The 24965-nt window shown below is 43.8% G+C and overlaps 1 protein-coding gene across 1 annotated transcript in view; it reads right to left on the reverse strand.

The window, feature by feature from the left end:
* The window catches only part of LOC138515796 (all-trans-retinol dehydrogenase [NAD(+)] ADH4-like), a 176158-nt gene that overhangs the window by 84194 nt on the left and 66999 nt on the right, over window positions 1-24965 (reverse strand). The window contains exons 3-4 of the mRNA XM_069630522.1: window positions 10106-10247; window positions 7031-7118 (exon numbers count right to left, since the gene is read on the reverse strand). Coding sequence (XP_069486623.1) covers window positions 7031-7118; window positions 10106-10247 — 230 coding nt within the window. The remainder of the gene's footprint in view (window positions 1-7030; window positions 7119-10105; window positions 10248-24965) is intronic.

The raw sequence follows: 24965 nt of genomic DNA on the forward strand, positions 1-24965 counted from the left end.
ACCAAGAATTTTACACAGAAAGTAATTCTCAGATGTCTGATGGCTGAGGAAAAGTCCCAAACATCTGCATGGTCCTTATAGTTCCAGCTATGTGACTTGGTGAAACGCAAACTGAAATAATCGGAAGCGTTACATGTTTGAAATGCAGAGTCAGAGAAAACAATCCACTTTGCTGAGTACAATTTTGGTGCAAGACGCATAACATTTGATTTTGCTGCATTTATCAAAGCACCTCCATCAGCAAAGAAAGAATTTTGTACATCTACAAGATTCTGGAGTGCCAAAGGAGATCTTGCCATAAGAACAGCATTGCCTGCATGTAATTGTTAGGTAGAATTTCCTTTTTGAGTGTAATTATTCCCACTTTGTGAGTCCCCCAGCATTGTTGCTGGACTACTGGATTTTTGGCTACTTCTCCTGTGTGAATGGGAACCGTTTTCCACACTCACTCATTCTTTTACTCTAACCTGGGGAGCCCTTTTTACCTCTTTTGGCTACGTTGTAATGGAGTTATGCTTTCCTCCATGTTTACCGGCACCTACATTTTATTACTGCAGCACCCAGTGATTTCTGTTCAGTGTTGCTGGAAGCTCCTTGAGTTTTCCTCTTCATTTTGCCTGTGTTAAGATATGTTAACAGGGCAGGGAGATACCCTTTTGTTCATCCCGTATTTAATTTTTTAATATCAGCACACCCCATGCTGAGGAGAAACATCCCTTTTCTCACTGTTCCAGTAAATGTTATTTACTGTTACGCTGGTGGCAGTGTACGTTTTTGCATGACTTTTTGTGGACTTTTGTCGCAGGTTGTGTTCGCAGCTGTGATGGGGACACTAGTATCATCATTTGCATAAAACGGTGGCTGTACTTTTTTTAAGCCGTGTTCATGATGACTTGGTCTTACTTGAGCCTTCTTCTCTGGTTGGGGGAGGTCTTGATGGGTCTTTTGTCTTTGGCTGCCTTCCCTTGGATGTCCTGCCCAGGCTCTCTGAGTGTCTGAAAGGACAGGAAATGGGGGAGGTACCCAAAACTCCCATGGCCTTTGTGTGTACATGTCTGGAACCAGTTTGAACTGGCAGGCTGGCTTTCCCCTCTGAGGGCCACCCCCTAGATTTGCAGGAGATGCTTGTATGGTGATTGGTGGGCTCAGCCAGTTTTCTTGCATAAAAGGCATGGGTCCTGGAGCTGAAACAGAGTCGACCACTGGGGTGAAGATCCAAAGAGCAATTCCTAGATTGAGGTCCAGCAACTTCCAAGCGACTACCAGAGCCGTTGAGTGACCACTGCAGACCGAACCCTGAGTTCTGAGCAACAGCAAAGATTTCTTAAAGATGACTTCCTCCCATGGACTGGTGGGCATAACCAGTCTCAAGACCACCTACATTTTGAGCCATCCCATGAAGAGCTGCAACCTACCCAGGGCTGCAAACTCCCAATACCCTGGGACTTGTGTAATTTTTTAAGTGCAACATCTTGCGAAGCGCAGTTTCAGCTGGAACCTTGTGGGCATCCTACTTGGTATGTGTAGTATGCTGCTTGTATTGGTGCACAGATGAAAGTAGCCTAGTATCCTGGAACCTACACTACACCAAGGTTCCAGTGGAGTCAGTTAGGACACACAGGATGGGAGAGAGACCAGTGATGATGTATATATCTTGTGCTCCTACCCTCTTCCTATAACTTACCCTGTAACAAAATAAAGTAACTTACTTTTATACATACCTGACTTCTGTCTGGTCTCTGCGTACATGAAGAACCCTAAATGCTACAGTGGCGACGAGGATACTTTTGGAAGAGGACCAGAGATGACTGCGATGTGATGAAGGAAGGAAATTACTAACGCCGATGTTGTCACAAAACAGCCCAGATGAGGTTTTGGCCCTGGTGAAGAAGCAAAAGGCCAGTGACTCCAGTAATGCCCGTGATGTGGTGAAATGACGAAATGAAGAAGAAGGCTCACAGTCAGTGAGTGAAGTGAGCCCAGGTCCTGTCATGTAGGCATGCAGCCGAAAGCTTAAATTTGCTGCAATTCTAAAGGTCAGCTCTCAAGGTACTGTTAAAGTTATGGGAGACATGAGCATGTGCTTGGCCTGATTGTTCAGGCATGTATTATTAGCAAGTTTTTTTTATTGCTGAAATGTGCTGAACCAGCATGTTTGTTCCTGGATAATCGGAGACACTGCAGTGTGTCATATTGCTTTTGGTTGAAGTGTGCATGTTACCAAAGTGAAGTGGGTCCTTGTTGATGTGCCGTTATGACAGTTGGAACGGTCAGGTCTCCTTGGATCATTACAGCGCAGAGCCTACCTGGCGAATGATGATGTAGCAGAATGTACGCTAGTAATGTTGGAGCTGAGAACGCTGAGGTTTGGGTGTTCTTTTCAGTCCAGGAGGACTGCCAACTGCAGATGGAGCGTTGCCGGTGTTTGTATCCGGATGCGTAGTATGAAGTGATTAATACATTTGAAAAAAGGGCATAGCAACGTGGCCAACATAGTGACGTACATGGAAGAGAGGTCTTCCGTGTTACCATCTTACTGTTTACATGAGTCGGCAAGATGTGCTCCTCTATGCGAGAAGAGTGTGGAAGGACCGCAATGGAAAATAAGAGAAAATGAAATAATACGCCTGATACGGATGACAACAGGAAGATTTATGGTCACGTGCAGCGCGTGTCACCATCTTCGAGGTTTTTTTTAACAAGATGTTGTCAAGGAGTACAAGGATAATATAAGTGCGCCGGCTTCAGAGAAGAGCATCAGAGAATTAGGAAGATAACGCCACCTGTGTTGAATTCGGAGGCCAGTGTAATGGCAAAGTGAAGCTGCAGCTACGTTTATGAAAGATGGTGTGAAGAGCAGAATTGGTCTAAGTGTAGCGTTTTTTTGTGCAGTTAATGGATTTAAGGTACACTCTTATTACTAATGTGAATGCAAGTTACTGCGTTGGTGCTGGTTAACTTCAGAAGATAACAGGACAACAGGCAATTTAAGGACTGTGTGTTATTATAGTTATTGATGTAATGCTGTATGAAGTAGTTTAAAGCAAATGTTATGGGTGTTTTAGCATAAAAAGAAATGCACTATGTTATTGGTATATGTTTTAAAGGGAAATCCTGCATTTCTCATTGAATAGTGAAGTGCAACTATTCACGGTATGTGAGGAAATGTATTATGGTGTTTTAAATATGCATATGTATTACTATTATTCAAGATAAAGCTAAGATGGAGTATATGGATAGGTTTGAGGTGTTAGTGAGTTATGTGTCTGGCCTGGCTGGGAAGGTTCAGAATGCATGCTGTTAGAGGGAATGTGAGTGCACAATGGTTAAAGTAGTTTTAAAAAAAGAAATGTTTGCACTGTTTATATGTAGTTTTAACAGGTTTGAGGATTTTAAGGGTTTTAGGATTTTTGTGCACTTTTGAAGTTTTTTGAAGTTATACAATGAAATATGTAATACATTGTATATGTTATTGGTTAAGTAGATTTAACCAATTTGAGGATTTTCAGGATGTGCCCATGGACTTATATATATTTATGGACTTGTATATATTTATGGACTGATAGAGAATATTGTTCTAAAAGTAATAAGTGAAACTTATATGTGATATGTAGGATATGAAATGAATTGCATTACGCTAGAAGTATATTTAAGGTTTTATGTACAAATGTGACAAGAAAGTTGGGTGATGAAGCACATACATGGATGTTGTGAAGGCGAATGCACACACGACAGAGCCATTCACTGACACGCGAGCGGTTTAAAATATCTAACCCAATATATAACAATGCAAGACAGCCTTGGGGATCATTATGGCCAAATTCCATGATGCATTATAGGACATGTAGTATCCGGAATACCATAGAAACTCGGTACACCACTGAAATTTCTCTGTAGGACTTGAAACAAAAATCCCTGCCTTACACATAAAGTGCTTGAATTCTTAAGACGGACTGGTCTGTCGCCTCAATTAAATTGATTCATGCAATCGCTTTGCCCATCACACCAAAAGAAATCACTTTTAAGGTCACCACACTGACACATAGGCGCCATGTTGCCAGTGTAACGTGTTTCTTTAACCTATCGCGTCTTGAAGACGGGGCGTTGGACTTTACTGATGAGCTTTAAACTGCAACAGTGTTGTCCTTCTCCCTAGAAATATATTCAAATGTTGACGCTATTATACCATGTTGTTGTATAATTGAAAATGCGATCAAAATACACCATTACTAACATCACGCAAATTGTACATTGCAAATGTTTTGGTCTCAGCTTTTTCCGCCCATTTGTGTTTCTACAAATAACGAACGCTGGAAATAGGTTTTTTATGTTGTTTTACCATGTTGTTTGATATAATAATTAAAATATGCTAAACACATTTTTTTGTCTATGGTGGGAGATATAATCCTATGAAATTCCTACTGTGAGGTACATTTCTGACAAGTAGCCACCTTTCGGTGTGTTAGAGGTGGGTAGCTAGTGGTATATGTATGTTTTTTTTTTTTCTGATGTTGTGAAATGTGGTGTGACATGTATTGATGTTAGCTGTGTGCAAAGGAAGTGAATGAGTATGGCACAGTTTATTTGTGTGTGAATATGAATATGAGATTAATTAGTGAAATGCATATGCAAATGTAGTAAGAGAGGTCACGCCTCCGGTTTAAGAGAGCAGAGTGCCACAGTGCTGTGGGCCAGATAAGTGGCAATTTGTAAGTGTCCAGCGCATGTTGTGTGTTTGGTGATAAAATGATATGGATCCATAATTTTGAGAGTAAAATAAATGATATGAGTTTTTTGTCCATATACTTTCCGGATGTATTCTAACTTGAAAGATCTTTACACATGATGGGTTGTTTGGCCAACTTCCTGTCCTAGTGGTCTTTTCACGTACTGTGCCTGTGAAGTTACGCTGTTTGTGATCTTTGTGTAGTTCGTATCTTTTCTTGATTTTCTTACTTTTACATGTTTCTTGGGGTAGTTGAGTATTTGCGTGATGGTGCTATCTGCATGTTCTTTGTTGTGAGAATGAGAGGTGGTGTGTATGGTTTAGTTATGGTTTAGTTATGTATTGCTATGGGTACAGAAAGTTAGTTTGTGTATTTGGTTGGTTACGTGTGAGCGTGTGTTAGTGCTGCGGGTGTGGCAGACCCGAGACTGTGTGTGGCAGACATGGTAGAATGTGTGTACGCTTGGAAGGTGATGGAATGTGGTCAGTATGTGGTGTGTGCTCGTAAGTGGCAGTTATGAGATCCAGTGGTGGCAGTTCTGGATATATGGTTGGTTGGTGATATTTATGATGGCTGGGGAACGTTAGTTACACAAATGTAGATGTACGCCGAGAGGTTTGAGAAAGTGGTTAGCAATTGTGAGGGTGAGTAATGTTTGTTTAGGTGGTCTGATGTGAGTTCCTGTTTCAGTGCTTGTTGTTGGTGTGTGTCTGTTATAAAGAGAGGGGATGTGTGGTATGATGCTTGTATTGGTGCGCAGATGCAAGTATGAGAATGTAGCCCAGTTGCCTGGAACCTACACTACACCAAGGTTCCAGTGGAGTCAATTAGGACACACAGGATGGGAGAGAGACCAGTGATGATGTATATATCTTGTGCTCCTACTCTCTTCCTATAACTTACCCTGTAACTAAATAAAGTAACTTCCTTTTATACATGCCTGCCTCCTGTCTGGTCTCTGCGTACATGAAGAACCCAAAATGCTACAGCATCCTATGGCCTGAGTCAAGGGGCGGGTCATTGTCCTGTTAAAATGACTTCTCAGTTTAAAGGTTTTATTTACTGTTGAACAATGTCACTGGCCCAACATAGTCTAAAGTGCAGGTCCATGCCCCCCAATAACTACAGTTGGAATGTAAGTTTGCAATGTAATGTAAGTGGTCTTGCATGGCGCGTATTGCCACTACTGGAAAGTGCATTCTCTTACAACTTCACACAACCACCAAGTATAGTCCTCCCCGGGGGCCGGATTGGCTAACAGTAGCCCAGAAGCCCAAGCTAAAACCGAAGCAAAGAAAAAAGGGTGTTAACAAGGATCCAGATACACTACGAGCAAGTGCAGCCCAAGAGTGCTGGGCGGGGGGCTGCACAGCTTTTAGTACCACCAGGACGGGTTGCACGAGTGCAGCGCCCCCTGGGGGTACTCATTGCAAGAAGTGGACGCGTGCCTGTGCAGCGCTTTGACGACTTCAGCATTGCGGTGCGTGCATTATGTATTGCTATTTCCAGGAAAAAGGAATGGGGAAAAATCCGCAGCTCGCAACCCTGACTGCAGCTCACAAAGGCATTTTTATAAGGACTCTAGAATGTTTTGGGGCTTTTTCCTATTCCAAAAGAAGAGCAGGGAAAAGGCAATGGAAATGAGCCTGCGTATGGAGGCGGAACTGCAGTAGCCTCATACTCAGGGATTGCAGGGGCACAGGTAGCTTTTTTGCTAGCCCACTCAAGTTTATTGGTATGTGAAAGATTAGCCAACATCCATCCATCCTCCCTCCCTCCCTCCCTCCCTCCCTCCCTCCCTCCCTCCCTCCCTCCCTCCCTCCCTCCCTCCCTCCCTCCCTCCCTCCCTCCCTCCCTCCCTCCCTCCCTTCCTTCCTTCCTTCCTTCCTTCCTTCCTTCCTTCCTTCCTTCCTTCCTTCCTTCCTTCCTTCCTTCCTTCCTTCCTTCCTTCCTTCCTTCCTTCCTTCCTTCCTTCCTTCCTTCCTTCCTTCCTTCCTTCCTTCCTTCCTTCCTTCCTTCCTTCCTTCCTTCCTTCCTTCCTTCCTTCCTTCCTTCCTTCCTTCCTTCCTTCCTTCCTTCCTTCCTTCCTTCCTTCCTTCCTTCCTTCCTTCCTCCCTCCCTCCCTTCCTTCCTTCCCCCTCCCTCTTGGATCACCTGCTTGCACAGTATATTACACGAAAGACATAAAAACATGTAATAGTGTCAACATGCTGGACTCTGATAACCATAGTAAAATGTGTGTCCCTTCCAGGGATGAGCACAGATGGTATTTCCACAGCAGTGACTGCAACATCGGCTCCTACCTGATTTTTTCACATAGGTTGGTCTTTGGGTTCAGGCAGAACTTGCACTTGCCGCACTCGGGAATGTAGAGGGGGATAACCTTGTCACCTAGAAATCAGAACACAGTCATTACTTTTATTGTATTCACAGACAGCCAGGCATGGTATGGAGAGATGCTCCAGGGTTAAGCTGCATGCACGAGAGCATAGGAGGTGCCACCCCTCACTGCAAGAGGGTAACTGGAACATACTAGGTCCCCACTAATGAGACGCTAGGCCTAGTCCAGACAGTCTTTTCCAAACCACCCGCCCACTCCTATAAAGAAGACTATTAGGCATACTTACCAAAACATCAGTGCGTGCAACCTACAGTATAATAAGTGCTCATGTTGTGACCAGTATTACCCTATATTTCGTGTCTGTTGCGTATATCTGTATATCTCTATGTTGTAAATAATACGAAGTACTGTAATTGCACCTGATGAAGGACACTTCTGTAACCAATCTGTTAAGTTCTAGCTCCTAGATGCCTCTGGGCTACGTGTGCTTTATAAATGTCTAAATAAATAAATAAATAAAATAAACTAGCTGTGAACTGCCATGCTAGGGCCAGAGACCCTGTCACACTTGATCATGGTCTTAGATTCTCTTATACAAACAAGGGAAACAGCTGATTGCAACACCCCAACTGCACTGCGAGAGGCCCCCAGAGCAATGGACATACACACAATCCTCGGTTTTGCATAGCCCCACGAGACACCTGGGTCTGCAAGTTGCATTTGAAATGTTGATGATCAATTGGTGTGAATTTAGGGTGCTTTTACCAAAATGGGTTTCAACCTTTTTTTAAAAACCCATCTGAATGGTTCACAGTTAACCAATGATTCCCAGCCCATTTATAGAACGAACAGGCCAACACTGGGCTGGTACAAGTCAGCTATCTTTTTCGAATCATTTGGAAGTCATGTCCTACTCAGTGTATGAAAATGTACTGCATGTTGGTGAAATGCCTGTCTGATTCGAGCTCTGGGTATGACAGAGGGTATGCCTGTTTCAGTGCAGGCTGCTCTAACACACTCCTGGACCCACTTCTCCTCGTGGGCGGTCACATGAGTCAGACATGGTTGGAGGCCAGCAGGAGCCGCCCTGATCCTCAGGGTGTCTGTAAAACATGCTAGCAAGGAGAGTGTAATGGTACTGGTTTGGCATTGCTGAGGTCTGCTGAGGGTTGTTGGGATCTTCTGACCCTGATGCCGGCACCAATGGGGGCAGTTGCTAAAAGGTCTGGCTGTCAGAGGCTAAGGCTCTGCAAGGGTGTGGGAAGCAGATAATGTTGAGGCAGCACTTAGTAGTTGAAGGAGCTTCTGTTTGGAATGCTACCCTGGTCAGTGGGTGGCAGCTGGGCAGTTGCGTAGCTGAGGGATGCTGATTTATAGTGGTGGTCTGTCATTGCATGCATTGGGTTCACAGATCTGCACTCATTTTCTTCTTTTTGTTCCCGTGGAAGATTCTATTCTTATACACTTCTCCTTAGACCACCTGCGGCCCAGTTCTATTTGTATCGCACTATCTAGGACATCGATTCTGCACTCCACCTGGGCCTCTAGTGCCCACATCTATGAAGGCTAATGAGGGTATTGAGATGACCCATCTCTGAAGGCCGCGGTGGACCTTGACTGCCTGCCGCAGTGAACCTCGACTGCCTGCCATAGTTAAACCAGTGTCTCTTCATTCAGGTCAAATACACTTGTGATCATTCCTACCTAGAACTACAAATTTGCGAAAAATGAATTCTGTTGGGACTGCCACCTGCCCTGAAGGTGGTAAATGATCTGTGATGTATCTGTTTCGCCTGGGGTAAGAGTATTGTTTTATGTGTTTTTTTTAGTAGTGAGAGATAGGGGAGTTGTAGAGGGGCATATAGGTGGCTTGCCGCCCTAAATAAATACTGGGAAATAATTTGACGATAAGGACACTATGGTGAGTTTTGCCAGATCAGTTGTCATTCATGCCATATGATTTCAATGTCCACTCTAGTAACATTGTTGTTATTATTTTCTGAGACTCTCTTTTCATTTAGTGTGTCTATTATGTTCATTGTAATTATTTCATATTTCAAGTGCCGAGAGTGCCTTTTGGTTGTATGAGTGTTGTTTTATATTCATTTTAATTTTTTTAATTTTTTTATTAGCACTTTGGTTATTTCAAACCTTTCACTAAAATTTATCTTATACATGTTTGAAGCAAATTCATCAACATAGTTCAAAATTGACAATTAATAATTCTTTGTGAAGTAGACAGTTCCATCCAAAATTGTAGAATCCTAAAAATGAAGGATTTTTGTTCCTGCAATAACAAGGAAGTCCATTGTTCGTCTGCATTAAGGGATAGTAATTTTGAAGGAAACAGGTCACAGTACTTAAGTCTGAGCTGAAACAGGGCCTCACAGTCCATTAGAAGGTGACGTCGTGATTTCTGTTGACTGGTGTCATGGCAGAATCAACAAGAATTGGGAGACCTTTCAGTTGGTTCCGATGTGCTAGAACTTCTCTAGTAGGGAGGAGGTTGAATCTCAGTTGCAAAAATAGGTCTCTGGACTTTGAGCACGGAAATTTAAGTAGATATAGAGGAAGTTCAAATCATTCTGGGTTACCACAGATGTGCTGTACAGTGGGGAAGGGCATTCCTTTGTAGTCATGAAGAGTGCACTAGGGCTCACTGACCCTGCTAAAAAATCTTAGAGTGCCCTCACCCCAAACCTTATTGTTTAAGTGATGTGCATGGAAATTAATACATCTTCATGGCTCATACAAAACCTCAGCATTGCCCTTTATGGTGGCAACCATTCTTTTGCTTTGTCCCATTTAACAGTTTTATAAAAGCATTGACCTAGGCTCCAAGATTTTGATGCATAACATTTGAACAAATGTCTAAAAAAATTAAAAAATATGAGACCACTGGAGCCATGACAATGTGACCCCTCATAAGACTAACGAAGGAACCGAACCAGGCAGCAACATGTGTTTACAAATACAATGTAGATGGCTAATACTCAAGAAGATACTAAGGGACTTGGCATGGTTATATTGAATATACCTGCTTTAAATTGAGTCACCCCGGGTCCAACACTCTCCACGATTCCTGCTCCTTCATGGCCCAGGATCACCGGGAACATGCCTTCCTTGAAGTGAGTGCTAACAGCATGGGCATCTGTGCGGCACACCCCAGTGGCAACGATCTGCAAGCCAAAAGAAATGTTACTCGTGCTCATCACCACCATAGTGGTCTTACGGCACTACATTTGGTCCAGATAGTGGCGTGTTGTGCCCCTGACCGAGGTAAATGCTCTATAAACTTGATATATTAGACTTGACCAAATATGGGTGTATTTTCATTGAACATTCTCTCCTATGCTGATATATGTCTGGTCAAGTCAAGTAGTTCAGGAGAAGGATTGGCACTTGGAAAGAGCAAATAAAAACCTGCATTGAATGCAGCCAACATTGGACGTCACATATTGATAGCACAAGGAGTTATAAAGCGCATTAAAGTGCGCTCTCAATAAAGAATGGAAGCAGAGGATGTTTAGCTATGGAAAAGGAAAGCATGCCCCTGATAAAGGGGATGACAAACCCCTCAAAAGCATATTGGGTTTCTTCACTTTTAATTAGGTTGTCAAACTATTGAGGGTATCCCCGTCAGTTGCCTCCATTGTTCTTCTGGGGTTTCCGTCTAATTGTCTCCTTCCTTTAATCACTGAGACGATGAGGGTTCAGAAGCCAAGAAAGGAGGACTTTGCTTACAATGCCTATAACAATAGGGGCATGCTAGATATGGCATACCCTACACCCCCCTTCGCGCGCTGCGTGATATACCACGCTCAAAGTAGCATAGGAATCAGGAATCAGCAGTCGGATGTAGAATGGGGAATTTAGAAATCTCAGACCAAGGGGAAATCTGAGAAATCTGAATAAAGGGTAGTCAGAGGCAGGGGCTAGTTCTCGTGCAAGCAGACACTGGGGATTTGCAAAGGCTACCATCCGAAGGCACAGCCTAACCAGCCCTAGAGGCAGCAGATATGGCCACATTAAGAAGGAAAGGGAGGGGGGAATGTGGCTTTGCATAGGAGAGCAAAGACCCTTGCCCTAACACTGATACAGCTATTAGGTTCAGAAAGGTCCGCTTGACTCAGTAATCTATCAAATCAATCAATCACTTTATTTAAACAGATTATCAATCAAAAAAACATAACACATTCCATCATATTTCCATTAATATTAAAAAGAATACAACCATAGGAGCAAGTAGCTTAATAATAAAACTAATACAACATTTAAAGAAATTAGCAATTAAACCAATAGCATAATGCAGCCACGTCCACCTCCTAAATAACTTTATGTAATCCTATCTTGCCAAGAGTCATATATAGAAAAAGGCCCAATGCCTTGGTTAAAAATGTATCTTTGCCCAGAAATAGATATAAAATGTCCACTCTGCAATGCCTAAAACCATATTCTTTCTACTTGAATGGAAGGAAATGGCTTCTTTCCTCTGAGACTAGTGGACACAAAATAGCATGTTATGTAAGAAAGGGGGTTTTCTATGTAAGCCTATGCACATTCAAATAAGCAATCCTCACACGTTGCCAGTCCTGTGAGGACTGCTTATTCGAATGCGAATAGGCTTACATACAAACCCCCCTTTCTTACGTATCTTACCTAATAGGTCGATAGGTGAATATCAGTCTCCATTGAGCCAGGCAGCCACGGACCTCCAATTAACTTGGACCAGTCAGGTATTAAGTGAATACAAGAACATAAAGCATCACAAACAGATCAACAGTGAGTAGAGCACACAGACTGATAACATTCACCAAGAACCAAACAACTAAATAGCATGTGCCTTGGGAAGCAGGTCATGATTGGTTCACAGCTACACATTCCACTCAGGTGAAGTGTGTGGCTTTGGTTATTAACTTTATCAAGGGGCTTCTTCTGGCCACAGCGTGCCCTGGTCCCCCAGCTTCTGATATGTATGTCCACCATCTCATCCAGACAGAATTCTTGAAATGGCTCATTGAGTGAGAGTAGATATGTCAGGATTGTAAGCCACTGAAACACATTCTCAAGACGGGGCTTTTTTACACTGGATCCTCTCACCAGACTCTATTGCCAGAAGTTCCTTTGTTATGGTCGTTATAGCTTTGCCTCGGGGTTTGACCTTAGCGACACCCACAACCTTAAAGGGGCAGAGTACACGGTTGTGCCAATATCTTCCATGCCCAGCTGTAGGTACAGACGTTGCTCTGGCGTTGCATTAACGGTCATCAGTTAAACAATCTCTCTAATGTTTCTAAACCAAGAGCCTTTTTCCAACCCTACAACCCACTCCTGCACGAGTATCAGGACTATGGCCTTTACACTTATTTTACTACTCAAATCCTCTTTGGTCAGTTCCTGTACATTGACTACATTGTCTGTTGCTTGTAGCAAATGAGGTTCCGGTCTTCCTCTATGACAGGCCTACTTCATTTTATTTGAAAATATCAGGCCACGGTATGTGAATTCATGTGTTAGTTGGAGCCTTTGTTCTGCTATTAACATCTGGACGGATTTCTCTTCCCATATCCCCCACACAGTACAGCAGATGTGCTAACACGCACCACTGCCTTCCTCTTTGTAGTGCCATGTGTACACAATGTGCTCAATTGCTGTAAGGCTCTTGGGGGGAAGACTCTGTATGTTGCACACAGTTACTTTTTGGACGAAGGCGAGAGGAGGAGGGAAGACATGCTGGCCATGGGGGGAAATAACAAAAACATTAATACCATATAACACTAATCTGTGACCGTATGCAGTGCATTGTGGAAGGTTGTTTTGGGGCGGCTGCTAGGATTTGCCAGGCATCCTGCTCCAGGGCCTTTTACTGATGCAACAAGGACCAACGGCTCCCTGGGGGACGTTCTGTGTGATAAAGTGTGGCGATCGAGAGGGGGCTTCTGCTTTCTTCAGGAGTGCATAATTTAGAGTGTGTTGAACTCAGAACGAACAGTAATCAAAGCACGGACCAGAATCTCTGTGATTTCTAAAATAGCAAATGTAGGTGAACGAAAACTTTCCAGCATAAAAGAGTGTGCTGTCTACTAACTGTGTACATATATGTTTGCATTTTTTATTTATTTATCTCCATTCAGGGAAACAGGCTATTTTGGTCACAAAGGAGCGTACAAAAGGTAATATAGCAGATACAATGGAGGCAGTGAGCATGTTATAATGGGGAGAGTTAAAGTGGCATGACGACTGGTTTTGAGAAGGGTATATTGGACAGATACCAGGAACAATACAGTGGATAAACTTAGGGCAAGTGTCAGTGGGTAGGCAGCCTAGCCAGCTAAGCATGAGCTCTGACCTCAAACTGGGAAGTGCTAGTGTGGTGGGGAAAAGAGAGGGACGAGTCTGGTTAGCATTCAGGGAAGGTGTAGTAGTAAGGCTGGAGAGGTGAGTCAAGAGGATTCTTAGAAGCGAGGAAGTGCGCTTTCAGTTTGCTTTTCAATACAGCGATGTGGACTATGTTTGAATTGCAGAGGAGAGGGAGTTCAAGTAAGTGGAGTGAAATAGCAGAAGTGAGAGGAATCACAGGGTGGGCGAGGTGCCACAAAGGAGGTGGAGGAGGCAGAGCAAAGGCTGCCAGAGGGTTTGTAGGGGTTGATAGAAGAGGATAGATATGGCAGTGCCTTACCGTGGGAGGATTTATGCCCTAGTAGGAGAAATTTGCATTTGGCCCTGGTTGCCTAGTTAGCCAGCCAGCCTGCTGCCTAGGAAGTAGGGGTGAAGAAAGAGAGTTCAAAGAGAGTAATGGTAGCAAAGTAAATAATCTTGTCAAGGGGACAGAATGCCTAGATTGGAAGACCAAAGAGGACACTGGCACAGTAGTCCAGTTTAAAGAAGACAAGAGAGGTTAGGAGATGTTTGGCGATTTTGAAGGGAAGGTGTTGCCTGATTGACCTGCATTTGGGAGGTTGAGGCGTGCAGCCGTTGCAGTTTTAGAGATGAATGTAGAGATTGTGTGTGTAGAGTCCTAGAAGACACCAAGGTTTTTAGCTGAAGAGGGGTAGGGAAGTGTGTCAGGTGGAAATTGGAGAGACAGGAAGAGAAGAGAGGGAGCATTTGGCAGGCAAAAAAAGCACCTCTTCTTTTGGACGTATTCAACATAAGAGAGTGTTATGCCAACCAGTATTTAATAATTTAATAGCAGAGAGACAGTCCGAGATTTTGGTAGAGAGTTCAATGGAGGGTTCAGGAAAAGAGAACAAGATGTTGTTGTCATCTGAAAAGAGTTGGTATCAGATCCCAAAGGAACAGATAAGGAAGAGGTAAGTGCTCAGAGAGCGGAACACCAACAGTAAGTGGAGTGAATTGAGAGTTGTTGTTTTTCCAGGAAACAGAGAATTGACGAGGTGCCAGATGGGACTCGATCCAGGCAAGTGCTTGATTATGAATCTCAAGCAGAAAGAGAGTATTGAGGAGATCAGAGAGATCAATTGTATCAAAAGTTGCCTATAAGTCAAGCAGGTTTAGGATAGAGGACAGGTTGAGATGTTTAGCAGAGGAAGTAAAGTCAGAGACGTTCGTGAGAGCAGTTTTAGTGGAGTGGCAGAAGTGGAAACCCGCCATGAGGCGGTTACAAAGGTTGTGCGTGTGAAGAAAGTTTGTAAGGCTATTGAATACAACTCTTTCCAACACATTAGAGTAGCGAGGAAGGAGTAACACAGGTCAAAAGTAGGTCGGCAGGTTTGGATCAGCACCTTGCTTTTTCAGAAGAGGGATGACCACAGCTGTTTTGAAAGTAAAGGGAAAGCAAGTAGAGCCCAAGGACAGGTTGAAGAGATTAGTGAGGAGAGAGGCCACTGGAGGGGCAATAGGTCTACAAGCAGAGGTACAAGAGGGTCTGAAGGGGCACAGAAGGGGTTAGCCTTCATCAGCAGTGCATTTCAGTGTTGGTATGACTGAAGTGAAAGATGGTAGAGTAGGTGAAGAAAGTAGGAGGAGTGACTAAGAGGAGGGTGAAGCGAGATATCCTGGTTTTGGAGACTTTGGAAGCAAAGCATTCAGCAAGGTCAACAGCTGAAAAACTAGAGTTAATAGTTGTGGGTTTAGGAAGAGTAAGAAGTGAGTTTAGGCTGCCTTGGAGTCAGTGAGGGTGGTTGGAGTGCATGTCAATCGGAGAAAGATAGAAATCCTTTTTAGCGCTATCAAGCAAAGACTTGAGCGATTCAAGGGCAGAGAGGTATGGATGCAGGCACTCATCATAGTGGGAGCGCCTCCATCTGTGCAGGAGCCATCGCATGTCAGTGCTGAGACCACGTATGAATGGTGACCCAAGGTTACGGACGCTGGGAATTAGGAGTGAAAGTTAGCATTAGGAAGTGGGAAGAGAAGGAGTCATGAAGTAGGGACTGGAAGGTGGAGAAAGCAGTGTCAGTGGAGGAAGGATCTGGAGAGAAGGAGGCGAGTGAGAGCTGAAGGTCAGAGGGGAATGGAGGAATAGCAGAGGGTTTACATTTTCTCTTGGAAATCGGAGTAGTAGGTGGGGAGGAAAGGTTAGAGGGAGGAAAGATAATGGTGGTGGGTACAATGGAGTTGTCCGAAAGAGATGGCATGACAGTAGTGTTAGTTGCTGAGAGAGAGTTGGAGATGAACAGGAGGTCAAGAGAGTTGCCCACTGAGTGAGTGGGTAGCTTATGAATAGAGTGGATAGCATGTTCGTTGATAAAAGATTGAAGGCCAGATGTTTGCAGAGTGTTAGGAATAGGAAGTTTAAAATCACCTAAGAGGATGAGGTGATGTGACGGAGAGAGAGAATCAAGGAGCTGCCCAAGTTCATCAACGAATGGTCCAGGGGTGATAGATAGAAATTAGGTGAGTAAAGTGAGCAATAGCGACAGTTGAGAGTGGATATTCAAAGGAGGTAGGACCGGATGTGGCATTAGGTGTGTGATGTGTGAGATGTTAAGGACAGAAGAAAATAGGTGCCCGACAGCACTGCCTTTGCCCGTCAGACGAGGAGAGAGATCAAAGGAAGGTCTGGATTCATGATGATCTGCCAGGGTAGCAGTGAAAGGGGGAGAGGTCCAGGTTTCAATGATAGCAAAGAAATCAAGGGGAGGAGAGCTAAAGTGAAAGTAGTCAGTGATGAAGGAGGCCTTTTGGAAACAGACTGAGCATTCCAGAGTGCAGTGTTCAGTTGCTGCGGCAGGGAGAAGTAGAGGAGTTTAGTTTCAGAGTAGGAGAGTTGGGGTGGATAGCTGATAGGAGCAGAGCGGTTTGTTGGCTGGTGTTGTTTGTTAGAAGGGGGTGGTATGGAGATGATGTAGTGAGAGTTGTGAGTTGTGAGTTTTATGATAGGGATAGGCAAGTTGGGAGATGTCTAATTGGAGAGAGGATAAGGAGAGAATAGCAGGATGAGGAGGATGAAAAGAGAATGCATTTTAATTCAGTAGTAATCAGGGGTGCCTGGCAATGTACTAGGTGGATATTAGGTACTGTGGTAAATAGGCTCACAGGCAAAGAGGCTGTGAGTGAAGGCGGGGAGATTACCCTTAGCTGTTCGGGTTGCCCAATGCTAAGTCGATCAGTAATAAGGAGTAAAGTAGGAGGGGTGGCAAGGAGCGTCCAATGGTAGGAGGGAGGTGGTGACAGACAGCAGACGGCAGTTCGGAAGAAGGGCTGAGCTCGATGTTGCTCTTGGCCCAGTTGAAGCCCCTTTTGTTAGGATGGAAAGACCATTCAAAGACGGTGGTTTTGGGGTCAGAGTTAACCAGATTAAACCATAGATCGACACTGGATGGTTTGTGTAGGTCTCTTGACCTGTGAAGGCAGCCTCGGGGTGGAAAGAGTGCTTCTTGTGCTGAGTTTGAAGTTGCTCTCAGCCCTGTTTAAGCCCTTTCTGATGATAAAACGTGGTTGTAGACCCTCCTCAGTGGAGGAAATTCCATAGAACAAGGTATTTGACCCATATTCTTTCGCAGTATAGGGTTCCCATACTCCTTTTCCCTTTTTCCGATGATGTAGCGACTATTCAAAGATGGCAGTTTTGCTGTCAGAGGTCACCTGAACAGCCTGTAGATCGGCATTGGATGGTTCTTTCAGATCCCTGGAAGGATTGCCTCTGATGATGTTGTGCTTAGCTTTGATGTTGCGCTCAGCCCAGTGAAAGCCCCTTCTGAGGCTGGAAAGACCATTCAAAGATGGTGGTTTTGGGATCAGAGGTGATGTATACAGGTCATGAAAAAACGTCTTTAGCTATAAGACTATTGCCGATCTGACATTGCAGTTTAAAAAGAAATATATTATTCACTTCTAATGAATGCAAGGTACATTTTTTGACGCTGGATTGTAAAATATGCACCAGAAGTGATACGTTTCTATCTTTGCAATGGTGAGTAGTGATTGCATGTCATGCTTATATTTGCCTGGTGCCTTATTTCAGGCTGGTCAAAGCCTATTTTTCAGTGGAAATGTCAAAGCTGCATTCACATCTCCATTGGTGTGGTCACTGGCTGTTGCACTTGGGTAGATAGCTCAGGGGCAATGCGTTCGCCTTTTGAAGCAAGACAATGCAGAGCAACACAGGTTCGAGCCCTGGGTACGCACTTTAGAAACCTGTGGGTTTTAAGCATGTTATAAATAACCAATTACAAATTAACCAATTGCAATTGTCTGGCAGGAAGTCCCACCATAAATGACAAAGTAAAGGTAGGTGCAGAAAAGGTGTATTGTGTGCAAGAATATGTTATGTTATGGTATCATGTTTTTATAATGAGTCAATCACGGCTGTAGTGGTCTACAGTGGTAGTACCTTGACTAAGAACATTGAGTGTTATGCCCGCAGAGGCTAACATTGTATCGGCCACCATTGTCCACCTACCGTGGATGATTGAAGGGCTCATGTTATTTGTGTGCTATTATCCCAAAGATTTCAATGATGACTATATGCAAATATTAAAAATAATTGTGAAAAATTTCAAAAATAATTGTAAAAGTTATTTGTTAGTGTCTGCCCAGGCAACGCTGCACTCATCGGTACAACCCGGTATTAAAAAATAATAAAAAATTAACAAACAAGATTCAAACTCGTAACGTAAATGAACAACATATACAAAAAATGAGTTCCCCCTTCCCGAACAATATACGGGTGCTAAGGGAAGGGATAAAGAGGGGTGGGAGGCGTGGGCTGAGTGAACTATGACACCCCCCTCCCCATAAAGTGTATAAAGAAGGCAGAAATTGGAATACCATGTGGGATTTGGGGGATATCTACAATGTATATGCGTGGGTAAAAGTATGCACAAATAATTTCAGTTGAGATTATTTACATAGATGTTGTCAATCCGGACTCCTGGTAGGATGTTGCCATTTCCGTAAGCACAGATGCAGAGAAGTCGGAGTTTGAGGACCAGAGCTGTTGCTGTAAAGATCCTACACTGCTTAATATCATTAAACCGAATCATAGAGTTGTAAGGGAGTTGTGATTCATCATGTCTTGGGAGAATAGCTCAGGGGCAACGTGCTTGCCTTGGAAGCAACTCGACACGGAGCACCACAGGTTGATCCCAGGGTCCGCTCTTAGAAACCTCGTAATAAATAACTTATGATATCATGCCCAGCTCACTGGCCCCTGCAGTGCAGGTTGAGTCTAACACATTAATTTCGTAAAATTTAGATGAGAGTGAAACCACACATTTAAGAACGTTATGTTTCTGTAAATGGTTGTCTTTTAATCACATTATCACAACGTCTAAAAATGTGAAGATTTAGAGTGATGAGCTTCCAATCACATTTCTGGATTTAGGCAGGATTTTGCGGGTTTCACTTTATTAGATTGAAGAGAACTGTATGCGGGAGTTTTTTTGATCTTTGTGTTTGCATGTTGGGGTGCACTGTTAGTATCCTGAGTACGTTTCTCTGATGAACAGCCAGTGGAGTTGCCAAGAACTTTGGGAATAGGGCATTCCCCCAAGGCTGAGTCCTGATGGAGTTGTTGTTGTCCATGCACATGTTTATCAAGGAGACCTAACCTTGCTGCCTGAATAGCGTAGCTGAGAGGACACAGTGATAATTCCTAGTAAACCACGGTGCTTCCCGGGGATGCATGGTTTCAGTTTCTTAAGGAATGTCAGATGAAGCAAACGGTTTATGGAGGTGTGGTTGAGGGAAGTGTACTATTCAGCAAGCATCCCAGAAAGGTAGCTTTAAAATCAACGTCCAGGCTGAGCCTCACAGGCTGGGATTACTGAAGGGCCACTTCTGATCTGTTACATTAGACTATGAACGTATCAGCAGATTTCAGCTTTTTCGGGAGGGGAGACTAAGCCTGTTTTTCTATACTTTGTTTTTCCAGGGGGTAACATTCCATTATTTTCTGTAGCTCTGCTCTCTACTTGCATAGGATCTTAAATTAAGTGCAATGTCATGAGCATGCAAAGACATGTCTTTACAAAGCCACTTGCAATGGTCGACTATGGCCGTGAAAGGGGATGGGATGACAGTATGGAGCCCTGAAGGACTCTGCTGGTAACAAGCATGGCTCTGTTTCTATGACTGAACAAATGACATCTATAAACTCACATTAGAGATTATAGTCATTTAAGTAAAGCATCAATATCAAGGCCACACAAGAAGGCATGTCAGCCATTCATGTGTTACAGGGTGCCTGATACTATACTCTAGACGAGATTTAGAAAGCTAAGTGCTACTGCTGCTGCTAAACAACACCACTTCTGGCACTGGTCCAGCTATTCTTGCTTTATACCTCTACCATGGTAATTTCCTTAACTTTAAACTGGAGAATGCTTGACTGCATATTTTCCAGAAATACACTGCACTCAATGTGGACAGAAAGTGGGTTTGTTTGCTGACTCTTCACAAATTCTGTCAGGAAACTTTATCTTTCGTTTCAGGGCTTGATGTTCTTAAGGAGAGTTCAGACCCAAGAACACCTGGCCTCGATAGTAAGGATATACTGAGTGAAATGAATATTTAGAAATGATAATATGGGGAATCACTGTTTAACAAATCTTGAAGATCAAGAAGGAACTTATGCGATTATTCCCTTCCTGTAATGGTGGCTGATTAACTGTTTAAGTCATAAAACAACATTTACTTCCGCAACAGAGCACCAGCATTTCACTGCAGTGTGACTTTTCCCAGGGAAGCCGCAGTGACAATGTTCTTAGGTAAGGGTTCTGTTTAGCAGATTAAAACGATCTGCCAATTTGATACCTTATTGTAGAGCAACCCACATTATTTTATATTGTATCCTCTCTTTTTAACAGATATGAACAACTTTTCCAAACGCAGCCCACTCATATGTTTGCTACTATCTGTCACATACCGTTAATCAGGGAAGGTACGTACAAGAGGGCTATTCAGTTTATGGGCACACTGGGTTTGAGTTTGCCTATATTTATATTTTTCATAAAACTCTATTTGTTGCATTATAGAAATGCTTGAATACTCAGAAATAAGACAGTTAATAAGAACTTACAGCAATTGTTGAGGCATAAATCCCAATTTTCAGAATGCCAATGTTTGGACAAATTTTCTCGGGAGCGTCTTTTGCCATTGCTGCATGGCAATCAATTTGAGTTTTGTTTTTAACAAAACGTGTTACCAAATCTGATGTACTTTTACTTTGGTCCAATAAACATACAGGGTCCATCCGATTCCAACATGGGTCATGAAGGCGACTAATTGGGCTATACGAAACGTTGTTTACACGACCCCTGTTCATGTGCACTCATAGTTGCTATGTCTCAGAGCTGTCAACCTATTATTTCATATCTAAAAGATGGACTGCAAGATAGACGTGGTTCACATGTTAGAAACCACTCTTGGGGAAATTACGTACTTTGACAGTCACATTAAAGTGGCTCAAACTCAATGCTTTTCTGCTATTTTCTTCTTACATTGAAATGTTCACCATGTGTTGATTAACATTAAAATGGAAAATTGAAATATTGAATAATAGCCATTTATCACATATTGGTATAGATTGCCATATACTAACACATGTATTGTGGCTAATAATGAGTAACTTAAGTATTTTCATTTTTCCAATGGGAACATAGCTTTAGGTATTATTTGTCAATTTCCCAGTACCTGGTTGTGAAGGGGTTATTTTCCCTTCTGTAGTTACAGTAAGAAAGTATATGCAGACAGACACCACCAAGGTAAGCCAGTCTAGCCACATAATAACACTTATCATGTTTGCTTTAGCCTTGATGCCCAGTAATAAAATGCTTTGCCACAGTAAACAAGTAAACACAGACTGTAGACACAAAGGGAGCCAGTCGAGACAATTAAAATAACACTTATATTGTTGGCTTGACCCTTGATGCACAGTAAAATAAAGGACATGCCATAGTAAGAAAGTATATGCAGACTGTGGGCACAAAAGCAGGTCACTCTAGCCACATATTAACACTCATCATGTTTGCTTTACCCTTGATGCACAGTAATACAAATTAATTGCCACAGTAAGAATATATGGCCAGAATGACATCACTAAATAGCCCATTCTAGCAAAGTAATAATAGTTATCATGTTTGTGTTACCCTTGATACCCAGTATGTCATACCACAGTCATAAAGCATATGTATAATGGTGACACCAAGGTAAGACAGTCTCTAGCTATGTAATAACAATTGTCATATTTGCTTAACCCTTGATGCAGAGTAATGTTTTCAATGCTGCATGTGAATGTATGTGCCAGGAGTGCTAGGAGTGAGAGTGATTCGAATAGATGGTGAATTAGTGGGAGGGAGGGTGATTGTGGAAAAAGTGAGGGTGGAATGTAGTGTAGTAGTAGTAGTGTAGAGGAGAGAGTAGTAGAAGTGAAGAGGGGAGAGTGGTAGTAGTGTGGCAGAGGAGAGAGTAGTAATAGTGTGAAGAAGGGAAAGTGGTGGCAGAAAGCCGAAAGGAGTAAGAGTAGAGAGAGAACATTGGAGGGACAGAAGGGAAGAGTGAGAGAGGGAGGGACAGAGGAGAGTATGAGTTAGATGGGACGGATAGCAGAAGCAAGGGAGAGGAAGGATAGAATATCAGGGCAAGGGCCAAGTGGTATCTGGGTGTCTGGAAGGCATCTATTATTGTACTGAATCGCTTTGTGGAACAAAGGTTGGATTTCACCTAGATTGCTCCCAGAGGGCGACAGATAGAACGGGTGTTTGCACTTCGGCCATGAACCCCTTTTCACTTTCTCTATAAAAACCCTTGAACTGTCTTTGAGTGTTCAAACAATATGTGACACTTCACTTGACTGGTCTGATTTTGCTTCCCCACCAAGAGCAACTGCTCCCACCTTGGACGTGCTTGGCTTGTGAAACGTGGTCCTTAGTGCAACAAGGATGGAATAGCTGCTCAACATAATTTAGCACCTTAATTCCACTTCCGACATTGTCCAAATGTTTGTCCCATCACTAGACAGTTTCCTAAACCTGCCAGTATTCATCAACAAGGCTATTACTAAGCACATGGAGGTGTTTGCCTGTTGTGTGAAGCATTTTCGTGGACCCCATATGTCTGTTGTGGGGTGACCACAAACTGCATGCACACCTTCAACTCAACCTTTCATGCCTCTTTGATGAACCCTACTTTTCGCCATCTCATGTGATCTGCCCAGTTCTAGTATGCATGGCAGCATGATAACTGGTTCACACCAGATCTGATGGTGAAGTATTGCAGAGAAGCAGCTGTGAATCAGGGTTACCAGGGCCCTGGGTGGCTGCCTGCCATTGCAGCCCGGGTACCCATAGGGCCGTGGTGACTGTCAGACTGCCCAGGTGCCAGACCGGATGGGCCCTTCCTAAAAAGGCCCTGGGCAGCATGTATAGTGCTGCCCGGGAAGAAGATTAAAGGGCTGCACAGTACAGACCACATGTGGGGTGGTGGACGGATCTGGGCAACCTGGCTGTTCCCCCTGTTGGTCTGCCTCATGGCCAGTGAGATGGGCCCGGCAGTAAAGTCCTTCCAGGCTGTGTATGACAGGTGGCCTAGGAGGTGAAGGAACATTGAAAGCTTGTTCTGTCAGTGAAGAGAGGAGCGGGGAAGCCCACACTACCCTGGAGGGTGGTGCAGGACAGGTTTGGGGTGCCCCATTGGGCAGTCTGGGTGAAGATCAGTGGGCCACTGCCTGCATCCTTTTGACATGGAGAAGAAAAGAGGTGGGGCCGTCAGCGCGCTGCAGGCAAGGCATTGACAATAGTGGCATCCCCATGGCAACACAGATTGGCCGTCTGAAGCAAAGATGCTGCGGGCATGCGGTATTGATGGTGGGTGGCCCCAGACTATGGGGCCACCCAGAAAATGAAATGTGGCCATGGATCATGGCAGTGACTTTCAACAGCTGCCTAGACCATGGGGTTGTCAAAGAGCACTTGGTGTGTTGTGGAGGTGATGTCGGCAGGCCCCCAACAGGCATGTTGGTTGCCCATTAACAAACTGGATGTGAGCACAGAGGGAAATTGTGCCCCATGTGTTGAAGGGGCACCACCAACAGAAAACTGTGCGGACCAAATCCCATTTAATCCCGGGACAGATACAATCACCAGGAGAGACCCAAGAGTCACCTCTATGTGACATAATGTATTATACATTATTTTATGTCATTTTGTATGTATATCCAACCACAAGGCTGTCAGGACTATACTGCGCTGATGATCCCTAATAAGGGGGAAACCAGGTATGTGGTTGTCCTGGCAGCCTTGCAAATGTCTGTCTTGGGTTGATTAAGCTATGTATAAAGTAGTACTGCCATTTTAGACAAAGACAATTTCCTGGAGAAAAGGGTTTGCATTTGAGCTGATTTGCATACCCATAATGACTTGCTGTTGTGGCTCACAACTGGAGGGGAACTTCCAGCGATGGCTACTAGGTAGCGTTGTGGAATGTGTGACTGGGCTCAAATGGACTTTCATAAGTATATCTTTATAGTAATCAAAATGTATAGTATGCAAGCAATTAAGTGGGGGGACTGTTGAGTAGAGGACGGTTTATAGAATTAGACAGAAGAGCTGGAAGGGGTTAGTACCCTGGAGTGAGGCCTGTAAGGAAGGAAAGTGGGGGCCTGCCTGAGGCTTCCTAGCGGGTGGGACCACTCACATAGGCCATTCTCTGGCATCCCTCTCAATGGGTGGTAACATGGGTCTTTTCCATCAGTCTCATTCTGTGGGTCTCCCTGTGACCCATCTCCCGTCTAAGGAAGGGTGGGCTAATGGGGCAGATCCCTTTTATAAAGAGCTCTCACCAGGGGACATTTAGATGGGGTTTATTAAGCAGATGAATAGAAATGTTAAATATAAAGGTTTAAGTGTTTTCATGAATAAAGAATCGTCCCCGTTGGGATCCCTAAATAATCCACCTTGGTGTCTATGTCTACGTCTCGTGAAGGATTAAGGTAAGGACTTTGGCGTAGCCCATCTCATCTCCTGTTAACAACGGTTTCATTTTGCAGGTGCAGAACTCCTCCCTATGCAGCTGTTCTGGTGGATGGGAGTGGTGGTTCCATTGGGGACTGCCCCTGATACGTGGCAAGAGAGGTGCACACCCTTGCCCCAAGGCGAACATCAGGGGTTTCTTCGTCAACCAGAGTACAAGAAAGGGCAAGCTGTTGTTGAAAAGCATGATAGGCATCTGAGGATTCCCGTGCATCTCGCTGCAACTGGTGTGGTTCACTCTCTCATAGTCTGTTTTGGGGAAGTCAAGGCAATGATACAACATACACACTCATAGTGTAATTCCAACAGGATCTTTAGTACAATAAATAAATGGTCAGGGTTAGATAAAGCCTAAAATATACTAGAGGAAACCCTACAACTACAGAGGGATTTCTGAGTAAAAGGGTGTTAGGATGGGCTAAACTAAATGGTGATCACTTAGTGCTGCCAATGATCCCCCTG

This window comes from Ambystoma mexicanum, chromosome 6q (assembly GCF_040938575.1).
Source record: "Ambystoma mexicanum isolate Mex_15411 chromosome 6q, UKY_AmexF1_1, whole genome shotgun sequence".
In the NCBI taxonomy this organism is placed as follows: Eukaryota; Metazoa; Chordata; class Amphibia; order Caudata; family Ambystomatidae; genus Ambystoma; species Ambystoma mexicanum.